Here is a 21,370-nt window from a genome sequence, read left to right as displayed (position 1 = left end):
CCCTATATGCATCTTATCCACATTAAATTTCATCTGCCATTTGGATGCCCAATTTTCCAGTTTCACAAGGTCTTCCTGCAATTTATCACAATCCGCTTGTGATTTAACTTCTCTGAATAATTTTGTATCATCTGCAAATTTGATTACCTCACTCGTGGTATTCCTTTCCAGATCATTTATAAATATATTGAAAAGTATGGGTCCCAATACAGATCCCTGAGGCACTCCACTGCCCAATCGCTTCCACTGAGAAAATTGTCCATTTAATCCTACTCTCTGTTTCCTGTCTTTTAGCCAGTCTGTAATCCACGAAAGGACATCACTACCTATCCCATGTCTTTTTACTTTTCCTAGAAGCCTCTCATGAGGAACTTTGTGAAACGCCTTCTGAAAATCCAAATATACATCTACCGGTTCACCTTTATCTACATGTTTATTAACTCCTTCAAAAAAGTGAAGCAGATTTGTGAGGCAAGACCTGACTTGGGTAAAGCCATGTTGACTTTGTTCCATTAAACCACGTCTTTCTATATGTTCTGTGATTTCGACATTTAGAACACTTTCCACTATTTTTCCTGGCACTGAAGTCAGGCTAACTGGTCTGTAGTTTCCCGGATCGCCCCTGGAGCCCATTTTAAATATTGGGATTACATTAGCCACCCTCCAGTCTTCAGGTACAATGGATGATTTTAATGATATGTTACAAATTTTTACTAAGAGGTCTGAAATTTCATTTTTGAGTTCCTTCAAAATCCTGTGGTGTTTACCATCTGGTCCAGGTGATTTACTATTCTTCAGTTTGTCAATCAGGCCTACCACACCTTCTAGGTTCACCGTGATTTGGTTCAGTCCATCTGAATAATTACCCATGAAAACCTTCTCCAGAACAGGTACCTCCCCAACATCCTCTTCAGTAAACACAGAAGCAAAGAAATCATTTAAGCTTTCCACGATGGCCTTATCTTCTCTAAGTGCCCCTTTAACACCTCGATCATCTAATGGTCCAACTGACTACCTCACTGGCTTTCTGCTTTGGATATATTTAAAAAAGATTTTACTGTGAGTTTTTGCCTCTAGGGCCAACTTCTTTTCAGATTCTCTCTTAGCCTGTCTTATCAATGTCTTACATTTAACTTGCCAACGCTTATGCATTATCCTAAAAAACCAGCTGTAGCTCTAAAAAAAAAACCCCACTTACAAAAACTGTGAGGAGAGAGCAAAGCTAAATACCGTGAACCACATGGCTCTGCGGAAAAAAAAAATAAAAAAAGACTGAGGGACTCTGTCTAGGGGGCAGGGTGATTGATGACTGCAGCTACACATGCTCAGTAGGGCATGTTTGAAAATTTTAGAATCTTTGAGATCAAAGTTCCAGACCGGGGCTCCAACCAATGAAGTCACCCATGTGTGAGGACTACCATCTTGCTTGTCCTCTGAGAATGCTACTTTTTATCAAGCAAAAAGGAAGATGTTCCAAGGTGCCCTGAAAGAGATTGAGATTGGAAAAGCTACAAGATTGTGACAAAGGCAGGTGTGTTTTACTTACCTTTCAGTGCAGTCTTAATGAGTGGAGAGGATTTAGGGTATCTACTTAATGTACAAGGTAGGGAGCTAACACCTGGTGTATCCTGACAATATTGTGCAGCCATCTCTATGTTGTGTGGGTCATCCATTCATGGAAAAATATTACAAAAACACATTTAAAATGGGGTGTTATACAAATCCCTCACGGGGCCCTGTCCTCTCCTTTGCAAAGGAAAATGAGCTGTTCTGATTGGCAATGGCCACAAATGATTTGGTGACTATGGCACCTCCGGCTGATTGGTTCCCATATACATAAAGTTTGAAGAAGCACACAGCAACTTGTAGCTCAATTTCTTGTTCCTGTGGTGCTCAGAAAAGTCTGGTGCCATGAGGGAGGAGGCCAGAAATGTACAGGATGTTTCCAATTAGTTAATGAGCTGACAGAGGTAAATGCCCCATGAATAGCACATTGTTTGGTTCGTGTTGGGACACTAAATTGGGTGGATGTGCATCTGCTCTTAGTCTTCCTATGCATCAGTCATTGGCTTTTCTGGAGTCAGCAGCAGATGGCTAAATCTGATGGATGTTATGTCTTATCTACACAGTTAATATGAATAAAGAGCTACATCAAAGACTCTTGCCAAAGGTTATCTAAGTCCTTCAAGAGAGGCATGATTAGTCATGGATGTGACTTTCTGAGATGGACAAGGGCAAGAACTCTGCAAGTCTGTAGTAGTGACATCACTGTGGTTGTGTCTGTAAATGTTTATTCATCCAGGAAATTCCAACGATAACAATTGTCCAAGAGTCAAGTAGTGCAAAGGGCTCAAGGGGCAAGAACAGTATGAGCTCTGTACAATGTGCAATTAACTTCCCATGCAGTTCTGGACACAGAAACAATGGGCTGCTCTAACATGGGGTGAAAAGTCAAGAGCATTGCTGAGGGGTTGGAGAGGTGGCATCCTGCTCAAAGTAGAATGAGACAGCACACTGATGAGCACAGGCACAAGGACGATCAGAAAACACAGTGCATTAGGACTGTTCTGTGTATTACCTTAATACCCAGTGGTGATCAGATTGTGACATGAGTGGACTTTTACCTTCTGGTAATATTTTTATTGGAGGATGTCATGGAGGTAAGTGTGTCACAAATCACACCCTGTGTGGACAAAGTGATGGTAAAGTCTGATTACAGGACTGCAGGGACACAGTGAGGAGAACTTCTGGCCAAACTCTGTGGAGGTGGTGTATGGGAGAGAGGGAATGGCCATCTCAGAGGCAGGAAGATACAGGCACCACCTCCAGAATTCTGTACAGAGCAGTCAATATTCAGATGGTTCGTGCAGCTAAATTTGGGATTTAGGTGGGTAAACCACAGGTTTTAAATTTCCTGTCACTCGAACGCATCCAAGTAACTATTTAAAGATGAAAGTTAGCCGGATAAATTGAAGGCACTCCGGGGTGGAGTTAGGTTAGCAGATAACTTATCTAGCTAACTTGAATATTCAGTTAGTTGCATTCAGAGTCAATCAAGCCACAGAACAGTGCTAAAGTTAGCTGGAATAGCTTTATCCTGCTATATTTAACAGAGCACCTGATAGGCAGTAGGTCCACTGAATAGCACTGACTACTTAGCCAGCTAACTTTAGCAGGATAAATTGCCCACTCGCCATACTGCTGGATATTGACCTCGAATGGTTTTGTCAGGTGAGAATTCTCTGTAAAGAGACACAGACTTGACAGCAGATCAGGATCCTGAGGCCCATCTTCTCTACCCACTGTACTTCCTGGTGCAGGGCCAACAACACCCCTCACTTCTTCACGATTAAACCTTAGCTTGAAAATTATTTCAATGTAAATGTTGGACTGCAGGAAACCATTCAAACCACTCGTGCTCTAAAATATACAGAGTAGCAGCCCACTGTCCATTGGTGGATGTGTCTTGTAGCACCTTAAAAATGGACAGTAATAATAGTAGCAGCAGCACTCCAGCACGCTATAATCCCCCCGTCACTCATCCACCAAGCACCAGCTGGACATAGGAAGTTTTAATTGGGTAAAACTGGTGGAGTGCATGAAGGCCGAGACTGCACATACCGCATACTCAAACCCTGTCAAGTCAAAATCTGATTCTCATGATTTTTTGTGACTTATGAGAATCAATGCCTCTTTAAACAGGGCATCAGTTACCTACTTAGATTGTAAGCTCTCTGAGGAAGGGACTTACCTGTATGCAGCATCCTGGCTTAGGGCAGTATATAAATGCTGAAATATTAAGAGTGGGGGAGGGGGGGGGAAGCGTGAGAAGAAACCTTCACAGAAAATGAGCAATAGAAATAGATTCATTCTCTTTCTGCTTGGTTTATAGATTTATTTGAAAACCAAGTCATGAAAGGTTACATTAACTATAACAAGGTCGCTTGGGCCGATACACGGGGAGAAACTGCAGGTGGAGTCACGGCAGGGCAAAAACGGCAAGCTCCTTGTACAAGGACAAGTGCACCAGGCGCAGCGGTCACTAAACGGCAGGCATCCTGAGGAAAAAAGAGAAACGGCAGACATTAAAACAGCAACTTTCAACCACTGCTTGTCCTAAACAGCTCTGGAGCAAGACACGTCTAGGGTAGAACATGGAATCTCCTCCACTCACTCCCAGAATCCCATGGCACAAATAGGTCCCTCAGTTTAAAGTTTAATTCAAAGGACAGTGGCTACACCCCTTGTACTGCCCTGCAATGCTGGCACCGCCCGCTACACAGGACCTCCCCCTTGGGACTGCCCTGCATTGTCATCACCTCCAGTTGTACAGCGCCGCCCCAAGAACTGCACTGGAAAGAGGGAATACCAATCCCACCGTGCCCCAGCCACTGTGACCTCGCCTGGGAAAGGTGCTGTGTGAAGCAGGAACCTCATACGCAGCCCTGGCGTGGGTGAAATGTTTGCAGGAGGCTTACCTGAAGCTCGTGCTCCAGGACAGGATGCACCTCTGCATTCTAGTCGTCCATGTACTCAAAGGGTTCCGGGGCTTCCGGCTCTTGCTCCTCCTCCTCGATCTTCGGCCCATGAGCAGCCACTGGCTCCACCAGCTGCTCCTCTTCTTCGCTGGTGTCCTTCAGAATGATGATTCCTCCGATGGAGAGCTGTGAAACAGGGGAAAGAGTCAGCAGGTGCTGCCACTGGAGAGGGGACCATCAAGTGGTGTGAATGGGCTCCCAGCCTCTCCCGGTGCCACAGGTGAACTCTAGATCCCTCACGCACGACTGCTCTGAGATCTCAGAGCTCCTACTGCAGCCGCTTCATTTATTTTCTGTAGCATTAAAACTGAATCAAAGGTGGGCATGGTTACTGGACTACAGTTAAGAAAAGAGCATAGCTCGAGCTTTATCATCTACGTTCATCAAGTCGGTAAGTCTACAGTAACCTGAGCAGATAAGAGCTGGAAAACACAGAACAGATGCACACAAAGACAGCAGAAACATCCCCTCACCCCAAACACCCACAGGGACTTCCCCAATCCCTGAGCACAGGCATTAGCAGCATCGTCTTCCTGCTCCGAGCCACAAATGCACAGAGGCATTAGCAGGCACGTCCCCCTCGCCTCCCAGGCATTAGCAGGGGCTATCACCTCACCCTGAGCCGCACACAAAGGCACCAGCAGGCTCTACCCCCTGCCCTGAGTCACACCCACAGGCACAGTTCATTTATTTCTAAACACCTATATTCCTTCCCCTTGTCCTAAGCTACACTAGCATTAGCAGCGCTCCCTCCTCACCCTGAGCCACACACACAGGCATTAGCAGGCATTTCTCCCTGCCCTGAGGTGTAGTCACTTCCCTCCATAGCCTCACACACACACACACACAAACACTCCTAAGATCTGTAGTTTTATCTTGTTTACAATACTCCAGCTTCATTTACTTCCACATTCAAGGGTTTTATTTCCTCTTTCATAATTAAGTCTCTTTTATATTTTATGAAAGGTTCTTAAACTTAATTTTCAGCAAATAGTTTGTGATTACATTAAACTCAGTTTGAGATATCCTCTGGGAATGATTAGTTCCAAACCCCTACGCACATCTTGGTCTGCTTTCAAATCCAATTTTTGGTATTAAAATAAAATCACCTAACATATCAGTAAGAGTTGAGACACTTCCGCTTCATCCAGTCAAGGCCAGTCCATACAAATGAGTTATGTACGCCAACTAGCAGATGGAGACAGATCAGCAGAATCGCTGATGTCACCCTTATATACTCCTGTGCTAACATCAACCTTGCTAGTATTCTTCGTCTCCAGCAGATGGTGGACATGTATCCTATTCTGTGGACTTACTCGTTGGAAGGCTTCAGCATAGCTCTGTGTGGGGTGGGCCTTGCTTCAAAAGTAACAAATAGTAACATAGTAATGACGGCAGAAAAAGACCAAACGGTCCATCCAGGCTGCACAGCAAACTTCTTATGGCAGTAACTGCTGTTCTGTGCAGCTTACTCTCATATCTACAATCAAAACCAAGCAACTGTCAAACCCATAACAAAATTACTGCTAGCAACATTTTTACAAGGTGAGCAGTCTTCTTGCTCATCTAAATTACCATAAACAGTATTTTCTGTAGATAGCAGGATGAATTAGCCATGATCTGAGTGACATCAGATGGCACTGGATGGATCTGTCTTTCCAAGCTAGTAGAACGTTGAGCTCTACTGAGCATGTGTGGGAGTTCCAGTGTGGGCGTTGTTTTAGAGTCTCTTCAGTATGTCTCAGAGCTGATAGGCTGCTGTCCAGGGAGGAGGGTGGGTATCTCATGTCTAATTCATCCCGCTATCTATGGAAAACACCATTTACAGTAAGCAAACTTGCTTTTTTTCCATCTAAGCAGGGCTGAATTAGCCATGATCTGCGGGGAGTCCCAAGCTGAGGATTGCAGCAGAGACGTTTTAGGCAACTTAGACTCCACATGCATAGCAGACTATTAGTGGATGAGATGGTGCAATACTGTTTTCCCACTGCACTATCTGCGGAGGCTAGTAAATCCAGACAATAATGTGAGCTAAAGCTGTGCACCGACGACAGGTAGCTGCTTTACAAATGTCCTCAATTGCAACTTCTCTGAGGTATGCAATGGAGGAAGCAATTTTTCGTACCTGGTGAGCCTTGACGGGTTTAGTGAGATCAAGTCCAGCCGCTGAATAGCAATGTTGAATGCAATTTATAATCCAGTTGGAAAGAGGTTTTTTGTTATACTTACTCCCAAGCTTGGGATTGTACAAAATGAAGAATTGAGATGCTTTTCTGTGAGGTTGTATACAGTGCTTGTAATACACCAGAGCTCTTTTACAGTCCAATGTGTAAAGTGTTTTTTTCCCCTTCATGTGCATGAGGCTTTGGGGAAAATGTAGGAAGAACAATTTACTGGTTTAAATGGAACTCAGAAACTACTTTCAGCAGGAATTTTGGATGCATTTTAAGCATTACTTTATCATGAAAAAGGGTGGGTAGCGAACTAGAGCTTGCAGTTCACTTACCCGTTGAGTGGAAGTAATAGCCACCAAGAACAGAAATGTCAAATATTTCAGAGCCAAATCTAGCGGTTCAAAAGGAAGTTGCATAAAGGTAGTCAGGACTAAATTAATATCCCAAGTCACCAGTGGTTTTTTTTAACCAGAGGATGTATACGCAATAAACCTTTCATGAATCTGAATATGAGAGGGTATACAGATATTTTTTTGCTATGTGTGGATAAGCCGCAATAGCACAGAGATGCACTCATACTGAAGCTACTGCGAGCTCAGACTGTTCCAGAGAATGAAGATAGGATAACAAAAGTCTTGGACTACAATTAAAGGGCTCAATGTGATGAGAATGACACCAAGATGAATAGCGTTTCTATTTGAAGAAATAGCTGCATCTTGTAGATGATTTTCTTGCTGAAGGAAGCACTTCTTGGATTGGTTCTGAAAGGGACCACTGTTTTAAGACTGCATATTCAACATCCATACCATCAGGAATGGTAACATGGGCTGTAGTAGAGCACAGTCTTCTTGGGAAAGAAGAGAGGTCGCCCCCTAGATCAGTGGTTCTCAACCCTGTCCTGGGGACCCCCTCAGCCAGTCGGGTTTTCAGGATATCCACAATGAATATGCATGAGAGAAAATATGCATACACTGCCTCCATAACATGCAAATTTTCTCTCATGCATATTCATTGTGGATATCCTGAAAACCCGACTGGCTGGGGGGGTCCCCAGGACAGGGTTGAGAACCACTGCCCTAGATGGACTGGGGTCTTCGAGGACAGCTGAATGAGATATGGATACCATTCTTGTCTCAGCCATGTTGGTGTGACAAGGATCATGGTGGCCTGCTCTCACAGTTTTTAGATTGTTCATGATATAAGTGGTATCAGAAGAAAAGCATACACAAGGCCTGTGTTCCAAGGTTAGAAAGGCATCTGGAGCTGTCCAGAGGGTACTCATAAGAACATGCCATACTGGGTCAGACCAAGGGTCCATCAAGCCCAGCATCCTGCTTCCAACAGTGGTCAATCCAGGCCATAAGAACCTGGCAAGTACCCAAAAACTAAGTCTATTTCATGCTACTGTTGCTAATAATGGCAGTGGCTATTCTCTAAGTCAACTCAATTAATAGCAGGTAATGGACTTCTCCTCCAAGAACTTATCCAATCCTTTTTTAAACACAGCTATACTAACTGCACTAACCACATCCTCTGGCAATGAATTCCAGAGTTTAATTGTGTGTTGAGTGAAAAAGAACTTTCTCCAATTAGTTTTAAATGTGCCACATGCTAACTTCAAGGAGTGCTCCCTACTATTTCTATCATTCGAAAGAGTAAATAACAGATTCACATCTACCTGTTCTAGACCTCTCATGATTTTAAACACCTCCATCATATCCCCCCCCCCCCCACCTCAGCCGTCTCTTCTCCAAGCTGAACAGTCCTAACCTCTTTAGTCTTTCCTCATAGGGGAGCTGTTTCATCCCCTTTATCATTTTGGTCGCCCTTCTCTGTACCTTCTCCATCGCAACTATCTTTTTTGAGATGCGGCGACCAGAACTGTACACAGTATTCAAGGTGCGGTCTCACCATGGAGCGATACAGAGGCATTATGACATTTTCTGTTTTATTCACCATTCCCTTTCTAATAATTCCCAACATTCTGTTTGCTTTTTTGACTGCCGCAGCACACTGAACCGATGATTTCAATGTGTTATCCACTATGATGCCTAGATCTCTTTCTTGGGTGGTATCTCCTAATAAGGAACCTAACATTGTGTAACTATAGCGTGGGTTATTTTTCCCTATATGCATCACCTTGCACTTATCCACATTAAATTTCATCTGCCAATTTGATGCCCAATTTTCCGGTCTCAGAAGGTCTTCCTGCAAGTTATCACAATCTGCTTGTGATTTAACTACTCTGAACAATTTTGTATCATCTGCAAATTCGATTACCTCACTTGTCGTATGTCTTTCCAGATCATTTATAAATATATTGAAAAGTACGGGTCCCAATACAGATCCCTGAGGCACTCCACTGCCCACTCCCTTCCACTGAGAAAATTGTCAATTTAATCCTACTCTTTGTTTCCTGTCTTTTAGCCAGTTTGTGATCCACGAAAGGACATCGCCACCTATCCCATGACTTTTTACTTTTCCTAGAAGCCTCTCATGAGGAACTTTGTCAAACGCCTTCTGAAAATCCAAATATACTACATCTACCGGTTCACCTTTATCTACATGTTTATTAACTCCTTCAAAAAAGTGAAGCAGATTTGTGAGGCAAGACTTGCCTTGGGTAAAGCCATGCTGACTTTGTTCCATTAAACCATGTCTTTCTATATGTTCTGTGATTTTGATATTTAGAACACTTTCCACTATTTTTCTGGCACTGAAGTCTGTAGTTTCCTGGATCACCCGTGAAGCCCTTTTCAAATATTGGGGTTACATTAGCCACCCTCCAGTCTTCAGGTACAATGGATGATGTTAATGACAGATTACAAATTTTTACTAAGAGGTCTTAAATTTCTTTTTTGAGTTCCTTCAGAACCCTGGGGTGTATACCATCTGGTCTAGGTGATTTACTACTCTTCAGTTTGTCAATCAGGCCTACCACATCTTCTAGGTTCACCATGATTTGGTTCAGTCCATCTGAATTATCACCCATGAAAACCTGCTCTGATACGGGTATCTCCGCAACATCCTCTTCAGTAAACACTGAAGCAAAAAAATCATTTAATCTTTCCGCGATGGCCTTATCTTCTCTAACTGCCCTTTTAACCCCTTGATCATCTAACAGTCCAACTGACTCCCTCACAGGCTTTCTGCTTCAGATATATTTTTAAAAGTTTTTACTGTGAGTTTTTGCCTCTACGGCCAACTTCTTTTCAAATTCTCTCTTAGCCTGTCTTATCAATGTCTTACATTTAACTCAGCTAGACAGAGCAGAATTGGTCCAGTTTTCAATTTTGCTGACGTAAATAGATCGATTCACAGCCAACCTCATGTCTCGAAAAGGTGGTTGGCTATGTCTTGGTATAATGACCATTTGTGTGGGCAGAAAATTATGCTGAGCTTGTCTGCTACTGTACTCTGAATACCTGGTAGGTAATATGTCTGGAGTGTCACTTGGTTGAGGATTGCCCACTGCCATAAATGCAAGGTTTCTGGCAGAAAATCCATGATCCTCCCTGCTTCTTCACATAGAACATGGCTACCTGATTTTTGGTTTGAATCATTATGCTTTTCCCCCTTGAGAATGTGCCAAAAACCTGGTAAGGCTAAGCATATCACTGAATTCCAGCAAATTGATTTGATAGTGACTTTGATTTGTCCAGAGACCCTGCATCCTGAAATTTCCCGTGTGTGTGCCCACCTAAAGTTGACACTATATACTAAATCAGAGGTCCTTAGGCAATTTATCCATGCTGCATTATCTTTTTATCATCAACAAATTGTTGCCACCAATTTTTTCACACAAACTCTATTACATACGTGGACCCTTCCCTATATTTCCTGTACTAGTTATATCTAGTTACTAAAAATCACCCAATCATGCTTTACCCTTCAATCACTTGAATCATACCATACATGTATTCCACACATTCAACATTCATCCTTCACATAAAATATGAAAATCCTAAAACTTGCTTTGCGTAGGTACAGTCATAATTACTTATAACAAATTCAATGCTTTCTTCAGATGTTTTTCAAAAAGAAAATTTCCTACTCTTAGAAAGACAATTATAATTCAAGCTAGTATCATTATATTCAGTTATCTTCATTTGCTCCTATAGTTATATTATGCTGTCCATATGTGTTCCTGTGATCTTCGTCCGAGAGCCTCATTTCACCCTAATACTTAGGGTTTCTTCAGGGACATCGCTCTATTATATTTTCCATACATATCTTGATTTGTTGCTTCAATTATAAAGTCTAGCCCATGTGTTCACACTGTATGGTGTTGTATTATTTCAATGTCGACTTGACTGTGTTCCTCTGTTTTGTATACTTAGAGCTTCCAGCTAATCAAATTTCTTTGTAAATTGTATTCAGTAAGATGTCTGAATACAATTTACAAAGAAATGTCTGAATACAATTTACAAAGATATTTGATTAGCTGGAAGCTCTAAGTATACAAAACAGAGGAACGCAGTCAAGTCGACATTGAAATAAAACACCACCATACAGTGGACCATTCAGTGTGAACACACGGGCTAGACTTTATAATTGAAGCAACAAATCAAGATATGTATGGAAAATATAATAGAGCAATGTCCCTGAAGAAGCCCTAAGTATTAGGGTGAAACGAGGCTCTCAGACGAAGATCACAGGAACACATATGGACAGTATAATATAACTATAGGAGCAAATGAAGATAATTGAATATAATGATACTAGCTTGAATTATAATTGTCTTTCTAAGAGTAGGACATTTTCTTTTTGAAAAACATCTGAAGAAAGCATTGAATTTGTTATAAGTAATTATGACTGTACCTTCTGTCAGGTGACTCCTGATTGGTGCTAATGCTCAGTTTGGGATTATGTGATATCCTAACTCTTCAATTGTTACAGTGAATTCTGAATCTTACCTTATAACTATCATAATTTTGAGAAGGCACAAAATCGCATAAGTGTTGGTGTTCAGTTTACATACTGTGGTATGTGTAGGATTGTTTAAATCAAGACTTTATAATGTATACAGTGTTTTTCTGGGGTCCTTCCATTGCAAAATATGATGATAGTAATCTCTTAATTATAGCTGAGGAATAAAGGACTATGGGATATTTGATGTAAGGGTTGGGGGGGGGGAGGGTCAGGGGAGGCTATACTGTAGATTGTAACTTGAATGTCAGTTTTGAGAATGCTTTGTAGTAAATATGCTGAAAGTTTATAGAAGATCAAACAGCAATCAATGACAAAAAAAGAAAAACTATCTTCAAAGTAAGCAGCCTTAAGGAAAGAGTACGAAAAGTTGGACCTGCCAATAACACAAAAGGACCAAGTTAAGGTCCCACAAAGGCACCAGAAGCCGCAACAGGGGACGAAGATATTTAACTCCCCGCAAGAAATGGAACACATCCAGATGGAAAGACAAAGGCACTCCATTGACTCTTTCCCTATAACAAGCCAGTGCCACAACTTGAACCTTCACGGTATTAAGGGCCAAATCCTTAAGCAAGCCATCCTGTAAAAGTTCCAAAATCAAAGGAATATCCACCTTGAGTATTTGAATATCTCACTCAGAACACCAGGCCTCAAAGACACTTCAAACTCTAATGTAAACTAGAGAAGTAGAAAATTTCCAGGCCAGAAGAGTGGAAATTACAGAAGGCAAATAACTGAGCTTTAAAAGCCAAGCCCTTTCAATGGCCAAGCCATGACAGAACTGACCCAGATCCTCGAGTAAAATGGGCCCCAGAAATAACAGATCCATCCGAGATGTTAGCCGGAGGGAGTTGCCCACCAGAAGTCTCTGGATATCGGCATACCACGGCCTTCGAGCCCAATCCGGAGCCGCTAAAAAGACGGTGTTGGTTGGACTTGCAGCCTCCTATCAAAAGCCAAGGCAGGAATGTATACATCAGGGTGCTATGTGGCCACCCCACCGCTTTTGGGTCCCGCCTGTGACTGTAGAAGCATGGAACTTTCGTGTTGTTGAAGTTTGCCAACAGGTCTAGATCCGGTAGGCCCTAGCAGTCCACCAGTAGGTGAAAGGGCTTGTCTGCTGGCTCCCATTCTCCTGGGTCCAAGCTTCTCCTGCTGAGGAAATCAGCTCTGATATTGTTCTTTCCGGCAATGTAAGAGGTGGATATGCTTAGGAGATGCTGCTCCGCCCATACCATTAGCACATCTACCTCCTCAGATACCTGTTGCTCTTGGTTCCACCTTGATGATTGATGTAAGCCACTGTTCACACTGTCTGACAATATCTGGACCGCCCGAAACCTCTAACTGCTTGGCAAACCACAGGCACACCAACTGAACTGCTCAAGTCTCCAGTCTGTTGATGTTCCACTGCATTCCAGCGCCTTGCACCACCAACGCCTAACAGTGAGCCCTCAAGCCCTGGCGGCTTGCATCTGTCGTGTGTTATCAACTAATCCGGCATCATCAGGGAAATTACCTTCCTGAGATGTGTGTGTAACCACCAGTTCAACTGGGATTTCACCTCTAATGGAAGGAGCTGCTTCACCACATACTTCTGCGACTGTAGACTCCATCAGAAGAGCAAGGCATGCTGAAAAGGGTGCATATGTGCCCTTGCCCAGGGAACCACTGGGCAAGGGCACAATGTGCAGCCATCAACTCCAGAACCTGCAGATAAGAACACTGTCAAATGAGCAGAGTTCTGCAGGGATCAGAATGAGCAGCATCAATGAATGGATCTGAGACTCTGGCAGAAACACTATACCCTGCCTTGTACCAAATCAAACTGCGAGATACTCCAGGGTCTGAGATGGCTGCAAATTGCTCTTGGCCAGATTCACCACTCAGCCTAGTTCTTGTAGCAAGGAAACCATTCTGCAGGAAGTATAAAGACTCTTCCGATGTCTTGGCTCGAATCAACCAGTCATCCAGACAGGGGTGAACTAGAATGCCCTCCTCACGAAGGATCACCGCTGCCACTACCATGACTTTGGAAAAGGTCCTGGGTGTTGTGGCTAGTCCGAAAGGCAAGGCCTGAAAATGGTAATGACTATCCAGGATGGCAAATCTGAGGAACCACTGATGTTCTTACTGAATAGGAACAGGCAGATAGGCCTCCGTCAGATCCAGAGATGTGAGGTACTCCCCTGCTTGAACCACCATTATGAAAGAGAGCACCATTTCTATCCTGAAATGCATGACTCTAGATGTCGGCTGAAGCTCTTGAGATCCAGTATGGGCCGAAACAACCCTTCCTTCTTGGGCACAATAAAATAGATGGACTATTGGCCTGTATTTTGCAGGATCACTGCTTTCAGAATCAACAGCAGTTGTAATGTCACTATCACTTCTATTCTCTTCTGAGGGGAGTTGCATGGAAAGACCATGAAGGCATCTGAAGGAATGCAAAGAAATTCTAGAGCATAGCTGTTCCGAACCACTTCGAGAACCCATTGATCCAAAGTAATCTGGGTCCACTTATCTCCGGCATCACCAGGTAAGCCCTCAAACCTTCACTGGAAAGACTGAAGGGCTCTGCCTCTGGACCCTGTATCCTTTCGAGGACAGGGGGATGAAAGGACTGAGATTTGCGGAAGGGACGGGATCTCTGGGAAGAACTTCCCCTTTAAGGCTGAAAATACCGGAAGTCTCGAGAGCGGCCACCTGCCCGATAAGTCCTGGAAACTGGTTTCTTATCCTGCAGCAAATGTGGGACCTGGGGTCTCTCCCCATTTACTTGCCATTTTTTCCAATTCACTACCAAACAAAAGCAAGCCTTTGAAAGGCAGCTTAATCAGATTGGACTTTGAAATATTATCTATGGACCAACTGCGCAGCCACAGTTGTTGCCTGGCTGCACTAACTGAAGCAGCTCCTCTAGTGGCTTTGCATACTAAGTCACAGCCCACATCAGACAAGAAGGCAGCCCCCGATTCTACCATAGGCCTTAAAATGGACCCAACTCTACCAGACTCTTGACAAAGTCGCAAGGTAGCCCGAGCTACCAAGGCACAACAAGAAGCAATTTACAAGTTCATTGCAGTGCCTCAAAGGCTTGCTTTAGGATAGCCTCAATCCTCCAATCCTGAGCATCCTTCAGAGCTGCACCACCCTCTACTAGGATGGTGGTAGGTTTCATGACAGAACACACCAAGGCATCTACCTTAGGGAAACGGAAATGCTCTCTGGCCTGTGGATCCAAGGGATATAAGCCAGCTAAGACGCATCCTCCTTTAAAGGACATATCTGGCGCTTTCCATTCCAGATCAATCAATTCCTGAATTGTATCCGAGAGGAAAAACAAGAAGCCTTGCGCAGGGTGACCAAAATAAGATTCTTCTTTTGCTTCCCTAAGGAGTCAGGCTCAGCCACTCTGAGGGTCTTCAGGGTCTGAGATATCAGACCCAGCAACTCATTTCTCTGAAAGAAACGTTGAAGAATTCTATATGGCTCCAAATCTGGGGGAATATCTCCTTCCTCACCAGGAGAACCCCCACAGTCGTCATCGGTATCATCCTGATCCACCTCATTCAAGCTCTGTCAGATTGCACTGTGCTACAGCGCTTGACCGTGAAGAGAGGCAGAGGAGCATTCGGAGCACCTGGACCTACCTTAGTAGGAGCTGCCGCTTCAGCAGACTGGCCCTGTAGAAGTGTCTGCAATCCCTGAAAGAATTCCACTCAGGAAAAGAAGGCCAGGTCCATTCCAGACCTCACAGGACCAAACCTGACATCCTGTGGAGTCAGTATCCCCTGAGGACTCGACCCGTGGACCAATCAGGGGAGGAGACACCCCTGCAGTGTCTCCCTTGATCCCACTCCCCAGACCGAGGAGATGGACCATCGTTGGCAAAATTGGAAGGAGGCAAATCTCCCCAAGCATCCAGGCAGCGCTAACACAGGCTTAAAGAAAGCTCCGGCTGAATGGCTCTGATGTGGCAGGCAGCATAGACAGATAGGTGCTTAGGTTTCTTCGTCGCAAGCGCCATGCTATAAGTGCACAGCCCAATGAAGGTTCATGCCTAGCTTTCCTACACATACAAGTGCGCATAATATGGACACACCAAAAATGTTACTATCCTTAAGAGAAACATGGGAATAAGCTGCATGGAGCGGCAGTTACTACCTTGGGAAGCTTGCTGGGCAGACTAGATGGATCATTTTGGTCTTTTTCTGTCGTCATTACAACGTGCGTCCAAGCCCACATGCCCATGCTGCTCGTCCTACTGACACCCAAACTGGATGCCCAGGATAGACGTCTAACCTGGGCGCATAAGATGTGCGTCCAGAAGGAAGATCACCCAATTGCACGCACACATGGACACGCAAGCGCGTGCCACAGTCTGTAGTAAAAAAGCGTGCTAAAGTACTTCACGGCCTACCGCGTGCCAAAATGGGAGAAGCCTGGAAGCGGGGCCTAGCCAAACAGCTGCTCAGCCCGCCATGCCTGCACTCTCCTCACTTCAAAGAACTCCCCAGAGACGTGAGCAGGACAGCTGAACGCTGAGCAAACAGACCCTTCTCCTGCTGTCTACAAGTCACAAATTCTTTTACCTGAGCTCAGCCCTCCCTGGCGGAGAGCAGGAATGGTCCTGGCTACAGGGGGAAGAAGGCTAAAGCCTTCATCGCTGAGCCTCTCTTGGCCTGCAACCACTAATTGGAATTTAGGTCCACGCCAGTCAAGGTTATCAGACTGAGGCACTCTGAGGGAAGGACCGCACAGTATCACCTCAGGAGGCAAGCAGTGCTACATAGATTTCTCCTTTCCAACTTCTTTATTTATTTATTTTTTTTTTTTAAACTCGCAGGCAATCCCCCTAAGGGAAATGCATGCCCACAATCTGCTGGAGATGGAGAATACTGGCAGGCTGATGTCGAGGTGGGACTATATAGCTGTGACATCAGCTTTTGCTCAGTCTCCATGTGCGGCAGAGGTGCATAACCCACTCGTACCCGAATGCTGAGGAAAAAAAATGAAATAGCTGTGAATGCCAAGTCTCAAGACATGAGTTTGGTTGTTATTTAAATTGTCCACAGTTACCTTTTACAAGTATACCGACAGGCTGATGTCAGTGCTGGAGTATATAAGGGGGAAATCAGCAAGTCTGTTGATCTCTATCTGCTGGTTGGTGTGCACAACCCATTTGTATGAACTGGCCTAACTCTTCTAGAGGAAAGGAAATTATTTGGGAAGAAGTAATTCAACTATTTCCTCTGACATACAGGTGACTATCTCCCCTCCAACTTTTTATGGGTGGGTCAAAGAAATTCTGCCTCTTTCCCACAAATCCTTACAAGCATCCACTGATGGATATGACATCTACGGAGACAGGTTTCACATCTGGAGCAGTAAACACACCCCTGGACACATAGTGTGGTGCGCATGTTCCATGGGCGAAGGTGGTGGTGCTTATGGGCATCATGGGTAAATGTGGTGGTGATGGTTTTAGCACCTCTGTCCCAAGAAGCTGCTTGACCACACAAATTATTCCGCTTGACATGAAGTCGTCAGTAGCCCCGCGGGGGCACGGATACTCACGGTTTTGAAGGGGCGGTAGCGGCAGCTCTCCGGCATGCTCAGGACTTTCAGCTGGGCGGGCATGACCCGTGCTGGATTTTCCAGCAGCTGGAAGTTCGGCTCAGGTTCTTTTTTCTTTTCCTTCTCATCCTTTTTCTCTGTCTCATCCTGAGAAATAGTACAAAATCAATCAGAGAAATGTAAATGTCTGGGGTAAAAGCGTGGCGGCAATCTGCAGAAGAATGCAGTGGTCCTGTGCGGCCTTGTCTGCTCTTCAGCTCGCTGCTTGGAGTTCAGCGTTTTCAGCACCACACAAGGTCCATCCCTACTCACCACTTCCATTTTCTCTTCCTCTTTCTTCTCCTTCTCCTTCTCTTTCTTCTTGGCTTTTGCAGTAATGGACAGCACAGCCGTGGAAACCTGACATTACCACACACAAACATTAGCTCTTGCCCTGTGCCAGCTTTCTAGCAAACAGAAAGTATATTGTTCTGACTTCAGAAGTGACAGAGGTGTACACAGCCTATTTTACTTATTCTTCGAGTAAAACATTTTCCAGCAATAGCATCTCTTTATTTTTTAAGCACATCATTCAATTCTGAAGAAGCGATGCAGCTCTCTGGACCAGGAGGAAGCTTTTTTTCCTGGAAATTTATTTACGAGACAGTCTCATTTCCTGTCCGAAAGAGAGAGTTAGATCCCACAGCACCACCAAAGGAGGAGCGAGAATACTGTGTTCAAGGAAGACAACATTACCTCTCTCTGCCCCCAAATAACAGCTACCATTTCCTTTCAAAACAGCCATCAATGACTCTCCAAATCCTGCAATCTCCCCCTGATCTGATTGTCTGCTATAATCAGATCACGCTCCTATTAAATCTGCAGTGGCTGATTAGTTTGACATAACTAAGACTCCTGGGCTGACACCAGACAGGAAAGGATACAGAAAGAAGTTAAAAAGTACAATCCACATCTGTTTCCAGGCCTCAGCCAGTACGTGGGATCAGCCCTCCTGACAATGAAGTATCAGGGTGATCATGAAACGGGAGGAGCACTGGCAAAGCTAGTTCAGTGACACATGCAAGCCAGTTTTGCTATGTGTAGTGCACACTGGCTCTCTACTCAATCCTAAGCCTCCCTGGAGAATACAGACCTGCAGTAGCAATAGTACCCTTGGACCCATACCGTGGAGAGCAGATCTGGAGCAACAACAGCACCCCTGGTCCCACACTGCAGAAAGCAGACCTGGAGCAGCCAAAGCACTCTCTGGGCCCATACTGCAGACAGGAGACCTAGACCAGCCAAAGTGCCGCTGGATGCACACTGCAGACAGATCTGGAGTAGCAATGTCACCCCCCTCACCCCCAAACTACAGAAGGCACCAACAGCACTCTTGCCTTCATGCTGCGGTAAGGCCGGTGCTTATCCCACTGTAATGAGGGGGTGAATCCTCAGAGCTCGGGCCCATGAAACATTTATTACAGTGACACCTACCTTCTCCTTCTCTTTCTCCTTGGGGACCTCCAGAGGCGCAGGGTAGGCAAAGGTGGAGGGCTTGCAGTTGGACCTGTACTGCACTTTTGGCATCTGCAATGGAAGATATACACCTCATTTATTTCATTTATACCTGCTTAGTTTGTATCAAGCCACCCCTAAGCAGGGTACAACAAAAATTAAAATAAATCAGCAACAAAAATACAGTACAAAAATAAATTACATCAATACAAAAAATAAACTTAGATAAATAAAAGACAATTACCCTATCAGCACCTTTAGAGCTAGCAGTAACTATTTCAGTTTCTTTTTTTGAGACTTGTCTGTGCACATTGCTGTACATACAAGGTTCAGTTGTTTATACAGCATTGCATGTGTCAAGCATCGCTATAGAAATGTCTAGCAGTTGTTTAGCACAGCTTGAGTGAGCTGCTGAAGGACAAACGGAGAGATGGATGTTCGACTGGAGCCTGGGTCTCCTGATTTCAAAGCTTTGAGAACTGCTGACAATCCAGAGAGTAAGGCAGTGACCCCATGGCTAGAGAAGCAGGAAGAACAGTTGCACCTTCACACTTCCTCCTCAGAACCCTTCTTTAAAGCTTTTTTACCACATCCTACAAACATGAAAGACAGTACTACAGAAGAGTACAAACGTTATATGGTGAATGAAACAGGGAGTCATCAGGAATTGTGTTTGAGAAGAGCCAACGGACAGAAGTGAATTAAGTTTAGAGCAAGTGATCTCTTGAATGTCAGGAGGACGAGCAGGGAGAAAGCAAGACCAAGCCTTCTTCATATGGGCGTGCAAAGGAGTGCGATTCAGAGCAAAGTGAGGGTGATGGGACAAAGTGGTAGTTGGGGGGGAGGGGATGTCAAACTGTGGAAACACTTGGAGTAAATTTTAAAAAACAGCTCAGTCCTTCTCTGCAGACGTCAGGAATCTAGGAGCATGGCTTGACAACCAACTTAACTTAAAAAAATTTATAAACACCACCACCAAGGACTGCTTCTATAAACTACAAGTCCTAAAAAAGCTAAAACCACTCCTGCACTTCAATGACTTTCGCCTCGTTCTTCAATCCATTATTTTTTCTAAACTCGATTACTGCAACGCAATCCTACTTGGCCTCCCCTCCAACAGCATCAAACCTCTACAGATGGTACAAAACGCCGCAGCCAGAATCCTAACTAACACTAATAAGAGAGACCATATCACCCCCATCTTGAGCAACCTCCACTGGCTACCCATCAAACAGAGAATCCTATTTAAAACCTTAACCATTATTCATAAAGCAATTCACAACGTCGCACCTATATCACTACAAACTCAACTTCGTCCACACTTATCCTCCAGACCCATCAGAAGCGCCTACAAAGGCACCTTAGTCGCAGCTCCAGCTAAATCAACACTAAGAAAAAGAGCACTCTCAACTGTGGGACCACACCAATGGAATGCTCTCCCACCAGACCTACGCCTCGAACCCAGTCTACCAGAGTTAAAAAAAAAAGTTAAAAACCTGGCTCTTCAGGCAAGCTTTCCAATTTCCAGAATGTAACTAGGCACCTCCTCTGACTTCTTTTCAGATCCATTCATTGCATCGTGTCACTAACACCATAGATACTTAATTTATATACTTTCTTACTCGCAATTTTATTTAACAGTCATTAATCATATTCTATATAACTGTATACTTATTTATTATTACTCCTTTGTATCCCTTAGAATAAATTGTTCCTAGTTTGTTCCCATCTCACTGCAACTATTATGCACATGGTCTTAACCCAGTCAATCCACATAACATGGATCATCTTTATCCAACTGTTAATTTACAATGTTTAATCCGCTAACTATCTTCAGAATACGATGGCATTTGGTGGTTCGGTGTCGCTATTCAAAGTTCCTTGTAAAAAGTTGAACACACGTATTGTTTCAAAATACGAATAATGTTAAATGTTAAATGGTTTATTGTTACTTTTCAGTGTTCCTTGTAATAAGCCCAGGCCGGACCGCCCCAACCAGGGTAACTTATTGTTTATTGTAAACCGGATTGATTTGTATTGTATACAGGAATTCCGGTATATAAAAATAAAAAATAAATAAATAAAGGCAACTAAATGTATACAGATTTTCAGCCTAAATTCTCAGTTGAAGAATCTTCTAAATTTATGCCTGCAATTAATTTGCTTAGACTTAGGTGCCCAGTGCTGGGAACCTAACACTCTGTCCCTGTAGCTGCCCACCTTTAGGTGCTTATAGGTACATAATGAAAACAGCCTCCTAAATTTAGGATGCTCAGGCCTAGCCAATTTTCAAAAGGTCCAATTTAGACACCTAACTCCTGAAATTAGACATTTAAACCCTTTGAAAGTTTCAATTTGGCATGACGTTTGACTGGAAGCCAGTGCAATGAAACATCAAAGTGAAGTAAGAAAGTCGAGGAGGCGATGGAAGAGACTCGAAGGGGCTGAAGAAGATAAAACACCGAGTTAGGAAGATGAGCAAGGAAACCGGTTACAGCAATTGAAATGAGAGAGAGAACAACAGTATGAACGAGTCATTACTGGGGATCAAAAAGGAAAAAAGTTCGAGTCTTACAGATACTGTAGCTGGGTCCAAAGAGAAGAGCATAGGGACGATGTGTGAGCATCGAGAAAGGACGTTTGGCAGATTCA

At 43.9% G+C, this 21,370-nt stretch overlaps 1 protein-coding gene across 1 annotated transcript in view; it reads right to left on the bottom strand.

The window, feature by feature from the left end:
* Nucleotides 1–3,881: 3,881 nt before the first annotated feature.
* PSMD1 (proteasome 26S subunit, non-ATPase 1) overlaps nt 3,882–21,370 on the bottom strand; it is a 244,400-nt gene continuing 226,911 nt past the window's right edge. The window contains 5 exon segments of the mRNA XM_029614980.1: nt 3,882–4,058; nt 4,479–4,664; nt 17,225–17,371; nt 17,537–17,623; nt 18,698–18,790. Coding sequence (XP_029470840.1) covers nt 4,518–4,664; nt 17,225–17,371; nt 17,537–17,623; nt 18,698–18,790 — 474 coding nt within the window. The 3' untranslated portion in view covers nt 3,882–4,058; nt 4,479–4,517.

Source organism: Rhinatrema bivittatum, chromosome 9, assembly GCF_901001135.1.
Source record: "Rhinatrema bivittatum chromosome 9, aRhiBiv1.1, whole genome shotgun sequence".
Taxonomy (NCBI): domain Eukaryota; kingdom Metazoa; phylum Chordata; class Amphibia; order Gymnophiona; family Rhinatrematidae; genus Rhinatrema; species Rhinatrema bivittatum.
This window is presented reverse-complemented; position numbering and strand designations above follow the sequence as displayed.